The following is a 15,527-nucleotide window of genomic DNA, read 5'->3' as shown; positions in this document are numbered from 1 at the left end:
ACTTCCCTCGGTTGCAGGTTTCCCAGCCCCGGGCAGGGTGCTGGGGGGTATGGGTGCTAGGAGGGCATGTGGGAGGCAACAACCAATGTTTCTCTCCCCCTCCTCCCTCCCACTCTAGAAATCAATTGAAAATATCCTTGGGTGAGAATTAAAAAAAACTTTAGGCCAAAAAGAAAAGTGTGAATCAAGTCTACAACTTAATAGAAAAGGATTGTTTTTTTAAAAATCTGGCCAAGCCTTTACCTTACTCTAGAGAGCACAATAGTTTCCAGATTTGACTTTCCAGTCAAGGAGTATCTGGTAACCAGCACCACTGAGCAAGAGCTGTAGAGACAACAGGAGTGGAGAACTCAACCAAGACCTCCCCCAACCCCTCCAGCCTGACGTGGAAAACCTAGTAATACACAATTTTGAACCAGGCTGTGTCAAGTTGTGACTGGTTGTCCTTAAGCTCTTGATCTGTCATACAAGGACTTGGGTAATGAAACATTTCAAGTTGAATGTTCAAGCTGATTTCCTTAAACAAGAGAGATTACACATCACACAGAAAATATTGCACATCACTCCTTTATTATACTGATCTGAAAAAGACTTAGTAGTTATGCTCAAAATGGGCCCACGTGGCAGGGCCAAGCAACTGGAACATGATTCAGAACTCACACAGTAAAAGACACACCTGGACATGATCAAGAGACATTTCACTGCCAAGAGACAATAATGCCAGTGCTGGGGAGGGATTCTAAAACACAGCAGGATAACTCCTACAAGTCAAGGAGCCCATCCCACCTTGATGTGAGGAATGGCTTATTTTGTGATGGCCACATGTGGGAATAGTTCAACCGCCACTGAAAACCCCAGAAGGGTTTTGTTTCTTATTATTTTATACAGATAGGCTTTTTTTTTTGTAAAAGTAAATGCAACACGTAAACATTCAGGATTGATCCCGATCTTCTGGAGCCAGCTTTTCTGGGGTCAAGGAGGAAATGTTTGTTTGAATCACCAGGCATTCATCTTCCACTGGAATGACTAGAGCCCCCAGTCAGTTCACCTGACTGCAGAATAGCACAGGACTGCTCTCAGGGACAGAGGCTCTCTTGCCTCTCATTGGTCACGCCTTAACATGGCTCCTCCTTATCCCCCTACTTTCAAGCAGGTCCTTAGTAATAAACAAAACACTAGCAAAAAAACAAGAGTTATTACCTCTGGACTCTTAGACAAGAGTCTCCGTCGGCCTAGACTGAGGACCTGTGCCCCCGAAGGGCCATTCTGACTGGATTGTATGAAGGGAGTGGGTGCAGGAGACAAAATGGCTAACACAAAATTGGGAGTCACCAGTCCCCATCCGCAGCTACAACCTAAGATGCCTACAGATGTGGTCAGTGTGACATGTGCACAGGAGAGATGCAGAGGAATGGGATGGGAGGGAGGGTGTCCTAGGGAAAGTCGTCTGCCCGCTCGCCTTCACTTCTTGGCCTTGCCCTGGGCAGCCACAGCCTCCATGGCTTTGCGCACGGTCTCTTCATCCCCCAGGAACTGCATGGGCTTGATGGGCTTCAAGTTCTTGTCTAATTCATAGACAATGGGAATACCAGTCGGCAGGTTCAGCTCCATGATAGCCTCTTCAGAAAGACCTGAAAATACCCACCATGATTAGCCACACAAGACAGGACTCCACCATACCTCTTAGGTTCACTATTTATCCTCCAGGTGACAAAGGCTTTGGTTGGAATTAAAACAAAATGCCCTTTCTTATATTTGAAATAGCAATAATGATCTGTACCATATAGATGGATCTCCTAACACATGCCCCTAATATTTATTTCTCAGCCATTGAACAGCAGGAAAAAGTATGAAAGGTGTGTACCCCAGATCTCTTTCCCAAAGTGGGGTCCAGAAGCCCACAGTAGGGCGGGACTTAAATACAGCTCAAATGTCCTATGCAGTCCATCCAGCCTGCAAAAAATCAGCAGATCTGGCCTCGAGGGCCTCAGGTGAAACAACTGAAGATGCAAATTGAGATTCATGTGTGAAACTGTACCAGGTTGTGATTAAGGAACATTTTAGCAGCAGTTTCAACTGGCAATCCTAGTCCAGAAGTGAGCATCTCGAACTGTAATGTGTATCTGAATCACCTGGGTGATAGATGCACTTCTGAATCAGGTCTGAAGTGGGGCCTGAGGTTTTGCATGTGTAACAGGCACCCAGGGTTCCGGCCCCCGCTGCTTCTCCAGAAGGTGCTGAGGAACGGGGGATAGGTTGTTTCCTCCAGGAACCAATCAGACTCTTTCAATATGTCCAGCTCTTTCCAGGTTTCCTTCATACCAAGTAACTAAATCCCCAATTAGTGTCAGTTCTTTACCCCTCCTTGAGGGCCCCTCTGAAAAAACGTACATACCTTCCAGATGTTTGACAATGCCCCGAAGGCTGTTGCCATGGGCTGCAATCAGTACCCGTTTCCCCTCCTTTATCTGGGGCACTATTTCTTCATTCCAAAAGGGCAGAGCTCTGGCAATAGTGTCCTTCAGACTCTCACAGGAGGGTAGCTGATCTTCAGTGAGGTCTGCATACCTGCGATCCTAAACAAAAAAAATCCAACCTCACCAGTTATTAGCAGTTGTATCTGTTCTGCCCATTCCTCATCCCCTAAGGGGTCAAAGTGATGGGTCTCTCCCCAGAGCACAAAATGCAGCTGAGAGCCTGCGAAAGAGATAATCATTACCCTGCCCCTTTCTCCCCATCACCCACTACTAGAAAATCTAACAGTTCAAAGAAAATACAGAAAAGGAGAAAAAGGCTCTTCCCAATTCATTTTATCTTACAACTGGCTTAGGAAGGCCCTACACCTATAGATAGGTTTTACAAACTATGGCAGTGGAGATATAAAAAAAAGGTATAAATTGTTTTTACATAACATAAACAATCAACTAAGTCTTTTAACAAGTGAAGGCCATTCCTTGGAGAAAGGGGATTACATATAACTTATGAACTGTTTTATCATAAACTACAAACTCAATAGGACTACACCACACTAATAAAAGCTAGAGTGAGGCCCAGATGCCCTGGCCGGTGGGGCTGGGTGGTTAGAGTGCCGGCCCACCAAGAGTCGAGGGTTCTACCCAGCGTGCGGGAGGCAACCAATCGATGTGTCTCTTTCACATTGCTATTGCTCTCTCTTCCCCTCTCCCTTCCACTCTCTCTCAAAATCACAGGAAAATATCCTCGGATGAGGAATAACCCCCCTCCCCCCCAAAAAGAGTGGCCCAGATTCTAATCCCCTGGTCCTAGGTTGAGTGACCCAAACCTCAGTTTGTACGTACCTTACTGATGTTGCTGTAGAAGGGATGGTCGGGCTCCATCGGTGGTGGTGGGATATCGTAAGAGCGCCTCCAGATCTTTACCTGGGCCTCGCCATGCTTGGCAGCAGTTTCTGCTTTGTTAAGACCAGTCAGACCCCCATAGTGCCGCTCATTGAGACGCCAGGTCCTCACTACAGGCAGCCACATCTGGTCAATGGCATCCAGCACAGTCCAGAGCGTCCGAATTGCTCTCTTCTGCACTGAGGTGAAGCAGATGTCAAACTCATAGCCGGCATCTAGAAATTGTAAGTTCAAAGAGGTAAGCTAATCAGGTCCACTCTGGAGTCAGAATTTTCTTATATATATGTACGGTAGTCCAAATGAAAAATATTTGGCAAATATTTCATTTTGTATACACTAGCAGGAAAAGCAATATTCTACCTTCAGGAAGATAAAATTTGTTGACTTACGTTACAGTTGACGAAGTACCTTCCACAATTCTTTCAAGAAAAGGATCCCAAAAACTTGGAATCTCTTAATAAATAAAATTTATAGAGGGCTCACCATCTATCAGGCACTGGACTAAGTACTTAGTGTTTTATTTAGTCTTCATAACAATCCTATGAGGTTACAATCCTTAAAACCTAGTCTACCAGATAAGAAAAATATAGACTAGATGAGTTAAGCAAATTATGCAAAGACACAGCCATTACCTGAGAGATTAAAACCCAGGCTGTGTGTGATTCCAAAATCCAACTTATAACCACATCTCTAGCTTCCTCATCTCTAAGGTTCCTGATGTTTGTATTTTAGTTAGAACTATCACTTCTGACTGATAATTAGTAATATATTTCAGCCCTCTCTAACCTCTGGTCTAGGGTAAGTGTGATTTTTGAACTCCCAACAACTAGGACACAGCAAGGGCTCCTAAAGGATGCTGATAAAACTTTGTTGCATGAAAGTAGTATTTTCTCTGTACATTGGAAATCACATCACAACCTCTTCATCCACGGTTCCTTTCTTCTGTATCAGTGTCAGCCTACTCCTGAGTACCCTGAGAAATATACATACCTAGGTCATCTGTTAAACCAAGGTTAGGAGATACCACCTCCGGGAGAGAGAGCAAATGCTGGGCACTGCCTGACTCATGTACACACAAATCTCCCCTCCACACAGTAGTTACTGAGGAGTGGCAGTCAAGAGCTATGTTGGCCCAACAAGTAGGTTACAATGATTAACCTTACTTCATGTTTCATGGATATTATTCTCCCCCCCATTGTAAGGGGGAATGTGGCCCTTTCCTTATTATGTAGTAGCCCAGGGAAACGGTCTTTTCCTCCATGAGGCTACAAGACCCTCTTTGAAATTCAGACTTTCCTGAGTACTGCCTCATACTGAAGTTGCCAACAGTCATTAATGAAATGTGAAGCGAATTTTCCTGCCAGTCATTCAACTGAGAAGGAGGCCAATAAGAACTGTACTGATCGGGGAAGAGGCTTAGTCACTAGGAAACCACCATCGTCCACAAGGGAATAGGACACAGAGCTCATCACTGAGCCTCAGAACCAGTCCTAGTAGACTCAGTTTCCATCTCCTCCTAACCTGAAGGGAAGGGAGGGCGCCCCCCAAAAGAGCTGAGTCAGTAGGAAGCAACTACCCATAGTGCAAGCCTCCCATCTGAAAACCTACTGGTTATTTCACTGCAATTATTTTCAAGGGCAATGGAATACACAAATGGGGTACACACACGGGTCCCCAAGGAGAAAAGCATTTCCCCTTAGGACTCTTAATAGACTTCCTAAAGCTTATTCCTTTATCTTGCCCATCAAGCAAAAGCATAGTCGAGGACACTCTCAGGGATGTTTTTGCCGGTGTGGTGCGGGGTGGGGTGGTGTGGGGCGTGGGGTGGGGTGCGGGGTGGGGTGGGGTGTGGTGTGAGGTGGTGTGTGTGGACTCCATCCTCCCCCAGGAATAAGACTGCGTGGGGCAATCCAGTACTCACTAGCTTCCTCCTGAAATCAGATTCGTCTATAAATCCTACTATCACTTAAAGGCCTGGTAAATTTAATGTGGTTATTCTAGGTCTTTTGTATTATTAGATAATTAATAATGGTCTTCATCATTCAGAGTTTCCACTTTTAGTCTTTCATATATTAATATATAATAATCTGTGATGCCCATAATAGGTATTAAGATTTTAAATGGGACTTTTTAAAACTAATGCTACCAACATTTACTTAAAAACTGAAATAGGCTCTGTTATTTTAAGAGAGATTACAAATTCAACCTTTTGACCAGTCTTAGAGGACAGCCACAATGTCTGTCCTGGGCTAATCAGCAAACCACACAGACCCAGACAGTTCTTTCTGGCGGCTGCAGGGGAGAAAATGGCCTCCTTCGCCAGCACTTTCCCTTTCCCCGCCCCCCCTACACAGTATGAGACCATCCCCAAGTATCCACGCGCCTGCAGCAAGACTGCATTTCCCAGACTTTCCAAACCTTTGCTCTGTTTCCAAAGGATCTACAGTGAAGGCAAGAAGCTAGAGAGAGCAACCTGGGGCCAAACACCTGTCCCACATCAACCAGGCATCAGTGACCTGGTTTCTTTGTCCAGGGGTGAGAAGGGAGCAAGGCCAGACCTAGCCAAGCACCTCCTCAGTCCAAAGATTCTTTGGCTGCTGGCAGCAGGGAATGCTCCCTCACCAGCATTCCAAAATCACAGCCCTGCCTGCCACAGGGGCAACCCTGCTGGGCAAGCTTATCTACGGCCACATCCACCTTTGCCCCGCGTCCTTGGCCAGCAGCCTACCAGCTCCTCACACCTTCCCCTTACTCAACCCAGAACTTAAGCCAATGCACTGGACTAAGAAGATATGACCTTGGACAAGTCATCTTTCCAGTCCTCACTATCCCAGCTCTAAGAGGGCCAGGAAAGGATGGGAAGGAGGGGCAGAACCTCTGTGTATTTTACGGGGCTGTGGAGAGGATCGACTCAACTCATTCATTCATCCATTCATTCGCTCAATTACATTTGCGGGTGCATTTTGTGTACAGCATTTGTAGAACGCCGCTGAGCAGCAAAGGCCTACACAAGAAAGGGATTTCTTGGTGAACTGATGCCTGCTGGACTCCCCCCACCCCCCGCCCCAGCAAAGCGTCACTCCTCCCACAGCGGGAGATCAGCGTGTGCCTTGTGGCTTCACTAGGCTCTGCAGCAGCCTCTAGAGGAGGCTTGGTTACGGATGCTGAGAGACACCGGGCATCCAATGTAACAACCCGTCGGGGAGTTACTAAATGCTCAGACCAGAAAGGAGAATTTCGCAAGGCGATGTCGCGGAGAGCACCGCCGGCTGCCGGGTGGCCGCCCCGGGTCCACTTCCTGGCACGAGGCCCCCACGCTCTCCTGTGTGACCTTGAGCAAGTCGATTCCCCACCCTGGGCCCATTTTCTCAACTGCAAAACACACGGCTGGAGAGATGAAGCCCAGGGTCTCGGCCCGCTCAGGGAAGGCGCGGGGACAAGCCAGGCGGCCCTGATGGAGCAGTGCACGCCCGGGCCTTCGCACCCCCCACCCACAGCCGGGCCCGCTCCGCACCTCGCAGCGCCTGCCCGCCGCGCTTCGCCTCCTCGTGCCCAGCCGGGCTCAGGTCCGCGTCGTACCAGCCGCTGAAGCGGTTCTCCAGGTTCCACGCGCTCTCGCCGTGCCGGATCAGCACCAGCTTGTAGGCAGCCATGGTGGCGGTTCCGAGTGCCGAGCAGACTGAGGCTCGCTGAGATTCCGGAGTGGCGGGCCCGCCCCAGCTCCCGCCCCCGCCCCCGGCCGCGCCTGCGCACTCGCGCCCTAAATCTTTCCACTCGCTGGGAACCACCGTCCGCCTGCCGGGTGTGCGCATGCGTCCCACGCCGGCGCCGCAGCCCCGCGGGGAGGGGGAGTGAACCGTGGCGCGCTAGGGCGCATGCGGTCCCCGCCGACCGCCCCGCGGCCGCCGCGCCAGTCACGGAGCGCACGTAAGCGCCCGGGCCGGCGGGACCTGCGGGCGGCCCTGGGGCGTGGCTGCCCTCCCAGTAGAGCGATCATTCATTCATAAGCCTTTCGTTGTCGTAAAATGGCCCTTATCATTTGAATCGCACTTAGCTCCGCCACACGCAGATTTTGAATCATACACGAATCTTCACGCTTTCAGTTCATTTGCTCTGCATCTTTGGGCAGTTCGTGTACCCTCGCCCAGCCTCATCTGTAAATGGGCATCATAAACGCTTAGCTTGTGCCTACCTGGAAGATGATCGGTAAATAGTTGTATTGCTGTCATATCCGTGGACACTGCTCTATTTTACACCTGAGGAAACTGGCTTTGACTGCAGGTTCCAAAGCCATGCTCTTTTTAAAATATATATATATATATATATATATATATATATATATATATATATTTTATTGATTTTAGAGAGAAAGGGAGAGGGGGAGAGATGGAAACATCAATGATGAGAGAGAATCATTGATTGGCTGCCTCCTGCATGCCCCCTATTGAGGATGGAGCCCGGCCGGCTGTGTGCCCTGACCTGGATTCGAGCTGGGGACCCTATGCTCTATGTGCACTGAGCAAACCCACAGCTAAAGCCATGCTCCTTTGAACGCAGAGCTGTTTATCCCACACTTCCTAGTTTCTCACAGCCTTTAGTCCCCCTGGACCTCCAACAGAGAAGCAAATAAACCCTAACGCCCTTCCCTGTTCCTCCCCTACACCCAATTAGCAGGTTATATATGTGCTTATCTGGACAGCTCTGTGCTGCCCCTGCCAGAGTGAAATTGTGCTGTATTTTGACAGAGTCTAGAAAAGTTTTTAACACATATTTATGAAGCAAATACTATGTGCCAGGCAGTGTTATAAGTGCTTTACAAACCTTAACTCATTTGCTCTTCATATCCTCACAAGGATCCTATGAAGCAGGTTTTCCCGTTAATGATGAGGAAAGTGAGAGATGAGGTCATCTGTCCAAGGTTACAGGAACCAGGATTCAAGCCCAGGCTGGCTGGCTCCCAAACCCAAGCACGCATAAGCCTGGCTTGTAGATAAATCATCATAATAGCCATTGTTGGTTTAGTGTGTCAAGTTTTTACTGTATTATCTCAACCCTCCAGCAATGTGTACAATGTAGGGACTGTTATAGCTCCATTCCACAGACAAGGAAACTGGGATCCAGAGTAATAATTTGTCCAAAGTCCCATCTCAGAAGTGGACGAGAAACCAGGATTCAAACCCAAGCGGTCCAATTGCCTAGTACAGGGGTGGGCAAACTTTTTGACTCGAGGGCCACAATGGGTTCTTAAACTGGACTCAGAAGAAGGAGCTGCGGCCGTGTTTCCCGACGTTGCCATGTTAACACTGCTGCTGGTGAAGGAGCAGAGGGGAGAGCAAGAGAACCCTCCGCTCTTTCGGCTCTGCGGGCCGGACAGAACAGCCGAACGGGCCAGATCCGGCCCGCGGGCCGTAGTTTGCCCAAGGCTGGCCTAGTATGTACTCTAACCACAATGCTCCACTGCTTCTATCCTCTGCAGCGGGGAGAAGATGGAATTCACTGACTGGGATGAATCCTGCATGAAAAGCTGTACCTGGGGCTCACAAAAATCCCAGGGCTGCAAAGTAAGAACCGTGTGGAAGGACCCCAGGTGTGACTTCCTCTTAGGAAGTTCTCCCTCTGGTCATTCCTGCTGCTTGGTCATCCCAGCCCTGATGCCCAGGACCGCCAAGGAAGAGCTTAACATTGGCTTTTCAGACTACACTTTTTGTCCCTCTGCCTTGGCCCTACTGTACCCTCCCAGTCTAACTCCTACCATGTTCCTTTCTCCTCGCCCTGCTCTCTGCTTCTATTCAAGATTTCTATGCTTATGTCTAGCCAGGACCTTACATTTCTACAATGAGTAGAAAGTGTGAGAAGGGGAAATCTGAGTTCAAATACGTCTCTGTTTCTGCTTAACTGTGGGGCCTGAGATGAGTGGCTTAACGTCTCATGCTCAGTTTCCCCATCTGTAAACTGGGTCAATAATCCTATATAATAAAAGCCTAATATGCTAAGTGTCCAGTCATCTGGTCGGCTGTTCAACCAACCAAAGCATAATATGCTAATGATATGCTAAGACCACTCAATCGCTCCCTATGACGTGCACTGACCACCAGGGGGCAGACGCTCCAACTGGTAAGCTAGATAGCTGCTGGGATCCGGCCAATCAGGACTGAGCAAGATGGGCTGGACACGCCCTGGAGCCCTCCTGCAGTCCCTCCCTAGCTGGCCAACCTCCCTCACCCCTCCCCAGTCCCGATAGTGCACTGGCGGGGTCCCTCGGCCTGGCCTGCGCCATCTCACAATCCAGGACCCCTCAAGGGATGTTGGAGAGTTGGTTTTGATCTGATCCCGCAGGCCAGGCCGAGGGACCCCACTGGTGCACGAATTCATGCACTAGGCCTCTAGTCATATTTATATGATTATGTTGTGAGAAATAAAAGAGATGATGTGTGGGAAGCACTTAGCTCTGTACCTGGTAAATAGCCATAAATAATAATAAATATATTAATAACATATTAATAAACATTATTAGCAGTGTGAGCAAGGAGGAAAAAAAAAAAAAAGATTTAATGAAGGGCACCATTTCAAAGGATGTGAGTCTGGAGGTCCATGGACAGACTTCCCTTCCAGAAGGATGCCTGGCAGGGGAGGGCTTGCTCAATGGGGTTGGAACTGAGATAAGTAGGACACTTAGGGCAGGAGGCCAGGGGCATCTGTGCCAGCAGCCCTGAGAAGGAGCTCAGGAATCCCTCTGCCTCCTGAAGGAGTCTCTCATCTCCTTGGAATCTGAGGAACTCTGATAATTTTACAAACCTCACAGGATATCTGCTTTGATCATCAGAGTTTTGTGGGGGTTTTTAATGCATGCATCAGATCTACTCAAATAGAAATTCCTTGAGGATGGGCATATGCACTGAGCATGATGCCTTTCCCTTGATAGATTCCCTCAGGATCCCTGAGTGTCTGACCTGGAAGAGACCTTGAAAATCCTCAACTGCAAGCCCCCACCTCCTGGCATCCCCAGTTCTCATGTAACAGATGAGGAAAGTGAGGGGAACCTTTCAGAAGAGCAGGAGATAAGCAGGGACCATGGTCATCAGTAAGAAGTTAGAGATGACCAAGGATAAGGGCCCCCAAGTTGGGGCTTGCTGTGTCAGGAAGAGAGAGGCAGGAGGAGAGGGAGAGAGAGAGAGAGAGAGAGAGAGAGAGAAAGAAGAGAAGAGAAGAGAAGAGAAGAGAAGAGAAGAGAAGAGAAGAGAAGAGAGGAGAGAGATGAGAAGGACCGTTGTGAGGACCATCAAAACTTTGCAGATGGAAGCCATGATTCCTGGGCAGAGATGGGGATCCATTCAACATCTATTGCAGCATCAGAAATCTGGGAAGAGCCCTAGCTGGTTTGGCTCGGTGGACAGAGCATCAGCCTGCGGACTGAAGGGTCCCGTGTTCGATTCCGGTCAAGGGCACATGCCCAGGTTGCAGGCTTGATCTCCAAAAGGGGGCGTGCAGAAGGCAGCCAATCAGTGATTCCCTCTCATCATTGATGTTTCTATCTCTCTCTCCCTCTGCCTTCCTCTCTGAAATAAATAAAAATATATTAAAAAAAAAAAAGAAATCTGGGAAGAAACTTAGAGCCTATCAAGCCAAGGTGAATTCTCAAATGTCAGTAAGGGTGAGGATAAACCAGTGTGTTTTGCCTGCCACTACATTTTTTTCTTTAATTTTAACTGTTATCGCTACTGAACACAAGGCACATAGACATTTGTCAGGCTGATTCCTGGGTTGAGTCTGGGTGCATTCACGTATTCTGAGGGAACAAAGTAAGTGCAAGGGGCTCAGATCACAGAATAGCCTGAGACTCCTAACTAGGTCACTGCCCTTCAGAGAGCAACTACAGCTAATACGTCCCCTTCCTGCAGGAAGTGTGAGCCTGGGCATCTGTGCTCCCGAATCCTCTTAGCTGTCACCTCCTGGGTCAGAGGCACTCATCTATGACAGAGCCTTCATCGCTGCCAAGGGCCTCCAGACAGCCTCTAAACCCCTAAGGCAGATAGCTTCCCTTCTAGCTTTAATTCCTCAGACCTCAGGGAAATTCCCAGGATTCTAACAGCTTTCTTTAAAATATTTTTTAATTAATTTTAGAGAGAGGAAAGGAGAGACGGGAAAAAAAGAGAGTGAGAGAGAGACATCCATTTGTTGTTTCACTTATTTATGCATTCATTGGTTGCTTTTTGTAGGTGCCCTGATCGGGAATCAACCAACAACCTTGGTCTATGGGGACAATGCTCAACAACTGAGCTGCCTGGCCAGGGCCAGGTCCCTAAGGGCTTTCAAACAGCCAGCTTATTGTTTAAGCCACGACAAAAAACTCAGATGAGGATAATCAGAGGTCACAGCAAATTATCCTCCACTATCCCTTAAAACAATAAAGGCCTCTTTGAGCCTTCCCTTCCCCTTTATTTTTGCCACAGAAGAGCAGCTCCCTGACCAAGTACCAATCGTGGAGTGAAAGACCTCCCATGAGGTAACACTGAGCACGGAAGGCACACAGCATGGAGCGTGAAGCAGAAAAGCGGAGGGAGCCCAGATCCCGAAGTCTCTGTGGAGCCTCCATGCCAGCCTGCACTTCCCACCTGCCTCCCTATTTCCTGGATATGAAAGAATTAACCCTGGTGTTTAAGCCACTGTAGCCAGGAGTCTGTTACGGCAGCTGAAGATGATTCCCTACCAACATAGAAGTCCTGACCAGAATGAGGGGCAGGGGCTTGAAGTGGTTAGTGGAGAAAGGTTTAATTTGGGGGAAAGAATGAATTTTCAGGCATCAGGATGGCAGGTTAGAGTGGCGATCACGCTGCTTCTCTTCACCCAGACTCCCTTCTGTCAGGAGGGGGAGAGGCGGGCTCCCCTTGGGGACAGTCTCTACCTTTGTCTGCCGTTCTCAGATTCCAGTCCTTTTCACGCTGGGAAGGAAACACACACACACACACACACACACACACACACGCACACGCACACGCACACACACGCACACACGCTTCCTCTTTAGCACATTAGGCCATTTGCTCCTTCCCTCAGACTTACTCTAGGAAGCCAGCTCTTTTGCTAAAAGCTCTTCTTTGACCAAATCAAATGTTAGTGCCCCAGAAGCTGAGGGCCATTCGGTCTTCTGCAGCAGTGATGTACCATGCATGTGGCTAAGCATTCTGCACACAATATTTCATTTAAAAAAAATTTTTTTAACTGATTTCAGAAAGGAAGGAAGAGGGAGAGAGAGAGATAGAAACATCAATGATGAGAGATAATCATTGATCGGCTGCCTCCTGCACCCCGGCATGTGTCCTGTCAGGGAATCAAACCAGGACTCCTGGTTCGTAAGTCAATGCTCAACCGCTGAGCCATGGCGGCCAGGCACACGATATTTCGTCTTAGACTCAGAACAGCAACCTCATTTTTTTTTAATTTTTAAAAATTGATTTCAAAGAGGAAGGGCGAGGGAGAGAGAGACAGAAACATCAATGATGAGAGATAATCACTGGGGATTCTCTACTGGGGATTTTATTGATTTCAGAGAGGAAATCATTGGGGAACCACCACGCCAGCCTGCAACCCAGACGTGTGCCCTTGACTGGAATGGAACCTGGGACCTTCATTCCACAGGCCAACGCTCTATCCACTGAGCCAAACCAGCTAGGGCAGCAATTCCATTTTTAGATGAGACTGTGGCTCAGAAAGTTCAGCCACCTGCCCGTCACACCTAGGATGTGTGGGCTTTGGCACAGCTGTGGAAGGAAACGCTCTGGAGCAGCTGCACTTCCATCGCCGTGGTCATGATGGGCTGCCCAGGGTGATAAAGGCCTCTCCCTCCCCCAGAGCTCGGGCACCCAGGTCATCCACTTCCTCTTTGGGGCAAGAGGTTAGGCCTCAACTTCCCTTTCCTCCTGCCCGTGTCATCACAGATCACAGCCCCACTGACCTAAAAATGGCCTTCCTGCTCCCCTCGGGCTCAGTGCTTTGGGTACAGCACCCCTGTTCCCTCCACATGAGCCTCACAGACGGTTCTGAGAGCAGTGCTACAGAAGGGGCTCCTGCGCTTAGAGCTGGATCTTGTGGCTTCTGCCCATTGACTGACTGTGCGACCTTTGGGGTATCACTGAACCCCATGTTCCCCCATCTGTGAAATGAGGACATTCACTCTGCCCTCCTCGCTTAGGTAACAAATGAGAAAGTGTTCTGGATCCCAAGTAGAGTTTTTTGGATAAAAATAATTAGTACCCACTTACTGTCGACTCACTATGTGCGGAGCAGTGTGCTGATAAACACTTTATAATTACAGGTCTTATCTTGTCATGCCGAGTTCTCATGAACCCCATGGATAGGCTTCTTATCTCCACTTTACAAGTGAGGAAAACAGGCTCCGAGAGGACTGTGACTTGCTCCAAGTCACACAGCAGCGGTGGTCCTTGGACCCTGACCCAGAGGGTATAGCCAGGGGACCCGCCCTACAGATGTGAGTGTCCTCATTCACTGTCTGCAGTGTGGCTAATCATGGCAATGCCAATGCTTCCGATGGAAGATGTTGCTAGAATTCAGGGTCGGGGAGGTTGGTTCTTTACCAAAAAAGCGAACCCTGGGGTTCTCTCACAACACGCTACCTGGAGGAGGCTCTGAGCGGTTATCTCGGGATGGAGGGCCAGCAGATGGCCAGTAGTCCGCCAATGCCCATTCCAGATTAGCAGTTCGTCCAGAGGCTCCATCCAGTGTGATGCACACTCATTTGGAAGCCAGCAGGTGTCTCTGCCTAGAGAAAGAATGGGAAGACTGTCATGACCATGGGCCTCTTCATCTCCCCATCTGATTTGCAAAATCCCAGCCTGCCTGGTTGGTATTGCTGCCTCTTTGTAGGGTTTTACCCTTAATTAGTGGTTTTATTTATTTATTTATTTATTTATTTATTAATTAATATATTTTTATTGATTTCAGAGAGGAAGGGGTAGGGAGAGAGAGATACAAAGAAACATCAATGATGAGAGACAAAGAAACATCATTGATCAGCTGCCTCCTGCACGCCCTCTACGGGGGATCGAGCCCACAACCTGGGCATGTGCCCTGGACCGGAATCGAACCGGGGACCTTTCAGTCCGAAGGCCAACGCTCTATCCACTGAGCCAAACCGGCTAGCACCAGAAATTTATTTCTTACAGTTCTGGCAACTGGAAGTCTGAGATCAGGGTGCCAGCATGGTTGGGTAAGAACCTGCTTTCTATTTCATAGCCATTGCCTTGCTCACCGTGTCTTCACATGGTGGAAGGGGCTGGGGATCTTTCTGGACTTTCTGTTATAAGACACCCATTCCATTCATGAGGGATCCATCCTCAAGACTTTTAAGTACCTCCCAAAGATCCTACCTTCTAATACTATTATTTTTGGGAGTTAGGATTTCAACGTATGAATTTTGGGGGAACACATTTACATCACAGTGTTATTGGTGGAAGCAGAGTTCTTGGGGTGCTGTGAGGGAAAAGAATTTCCCAAGGCCCCCACAGGAGTATGGGGTATCATGGGTTTTGTGGAAAGCTCTATTGATGATGTAAGATTAAGGGAGTTTCTCTCCAAGGTCTCATCTTCATCGGTCCTGCCATGGAAGAAGTCCATCTTTTCTTTAGCAGGGCCAGAATTAAGGCCACTGCCTAGACCAGCCGTGGGCAAACTACGGCCCGCAGGCCGGATCCGGCCCGTTTGAAATAAATAAAACTAAAAAAAAAAAAAAAAAGACCGTACCCTTTTATGTAATGACTAGGGGCCCGGTGCACGAAATTCGTGCACTGGGTGTGTGTGTGGCTGGGGGGGGGGGGTGGGAGTGTCCCTCAGCCCAGCCTGCCCCCTCTCACATACTGGGAGCCCTCAGGCGTTGACCCCCATCACCCTCCAATCACTGGATCGGCCCCTTGCCCAGGCCTGACACCTCTGGCCTAGGCGTCCGGCCTGGGCAGCGGGGACCTGCAGTGGCAGGGGGAGGTGGGAGGGGGGGCCGCGATCGCGTGGGCTCCGCCCCTGCCTCTGCAGGATGCCTTTAGCTGAGATGTCCAGCCCGGGCAGCGGGGACCCACAGCTGCAGCGGCCCCACGATCGTAGGCTTCGCTTTAGGCCCAGGCAAGGGGCCCCTAGCTCCTG

General features: G+C 49.0%; 1 protein-coding gene across 1 annotated transcript; it reads right to left on the bottom strand.

Moving 5' to 3' along the window:
• Nucleotides 1-551: 551 nt before the first annotated feature.
• PGAM1 (phosphoglycerate mutase 1) lies at nt 552-7,168 on the bottom strand. Its single transcript, XM_081104731.1, has 4 exons — nt 6,892-7,168; nt 3,318-3,592; nt 2,396-2,576; nt 552-1,631 (listed from the first exon to the last, which is right to left on the bottom strand). Exons 1-4 carry the CDS (start codon nt 7,028-7,030, stop codon nt 1,462-1,464), a joined length of 765 nt encoding a protein of 254 aa, XP_080960857.1. The 5' UTR covers nt 7,031-7,168; the 3' UTR covers nt 552-1,461.
• Between the last annotated feature and the right edge of the window lie 8,359 nt (nt 7,169-15,527).

Source organism: Myotis nattereri, assembly GCF_964212035.1.
Source record: "Myotis nattereri genome assembly, chromosome: 13".
Taxonomy (NCBI): Eukaryota; Metazoa; Chordata; class Mammalia; order Chiroptera; family Vespertilionidae; genus Myotis; species Myotis nattereri.
Note: the sequence above shows the minus strand (reverse complement) of the source record. Positions and strands in the feature narration are given on the sequence as shown.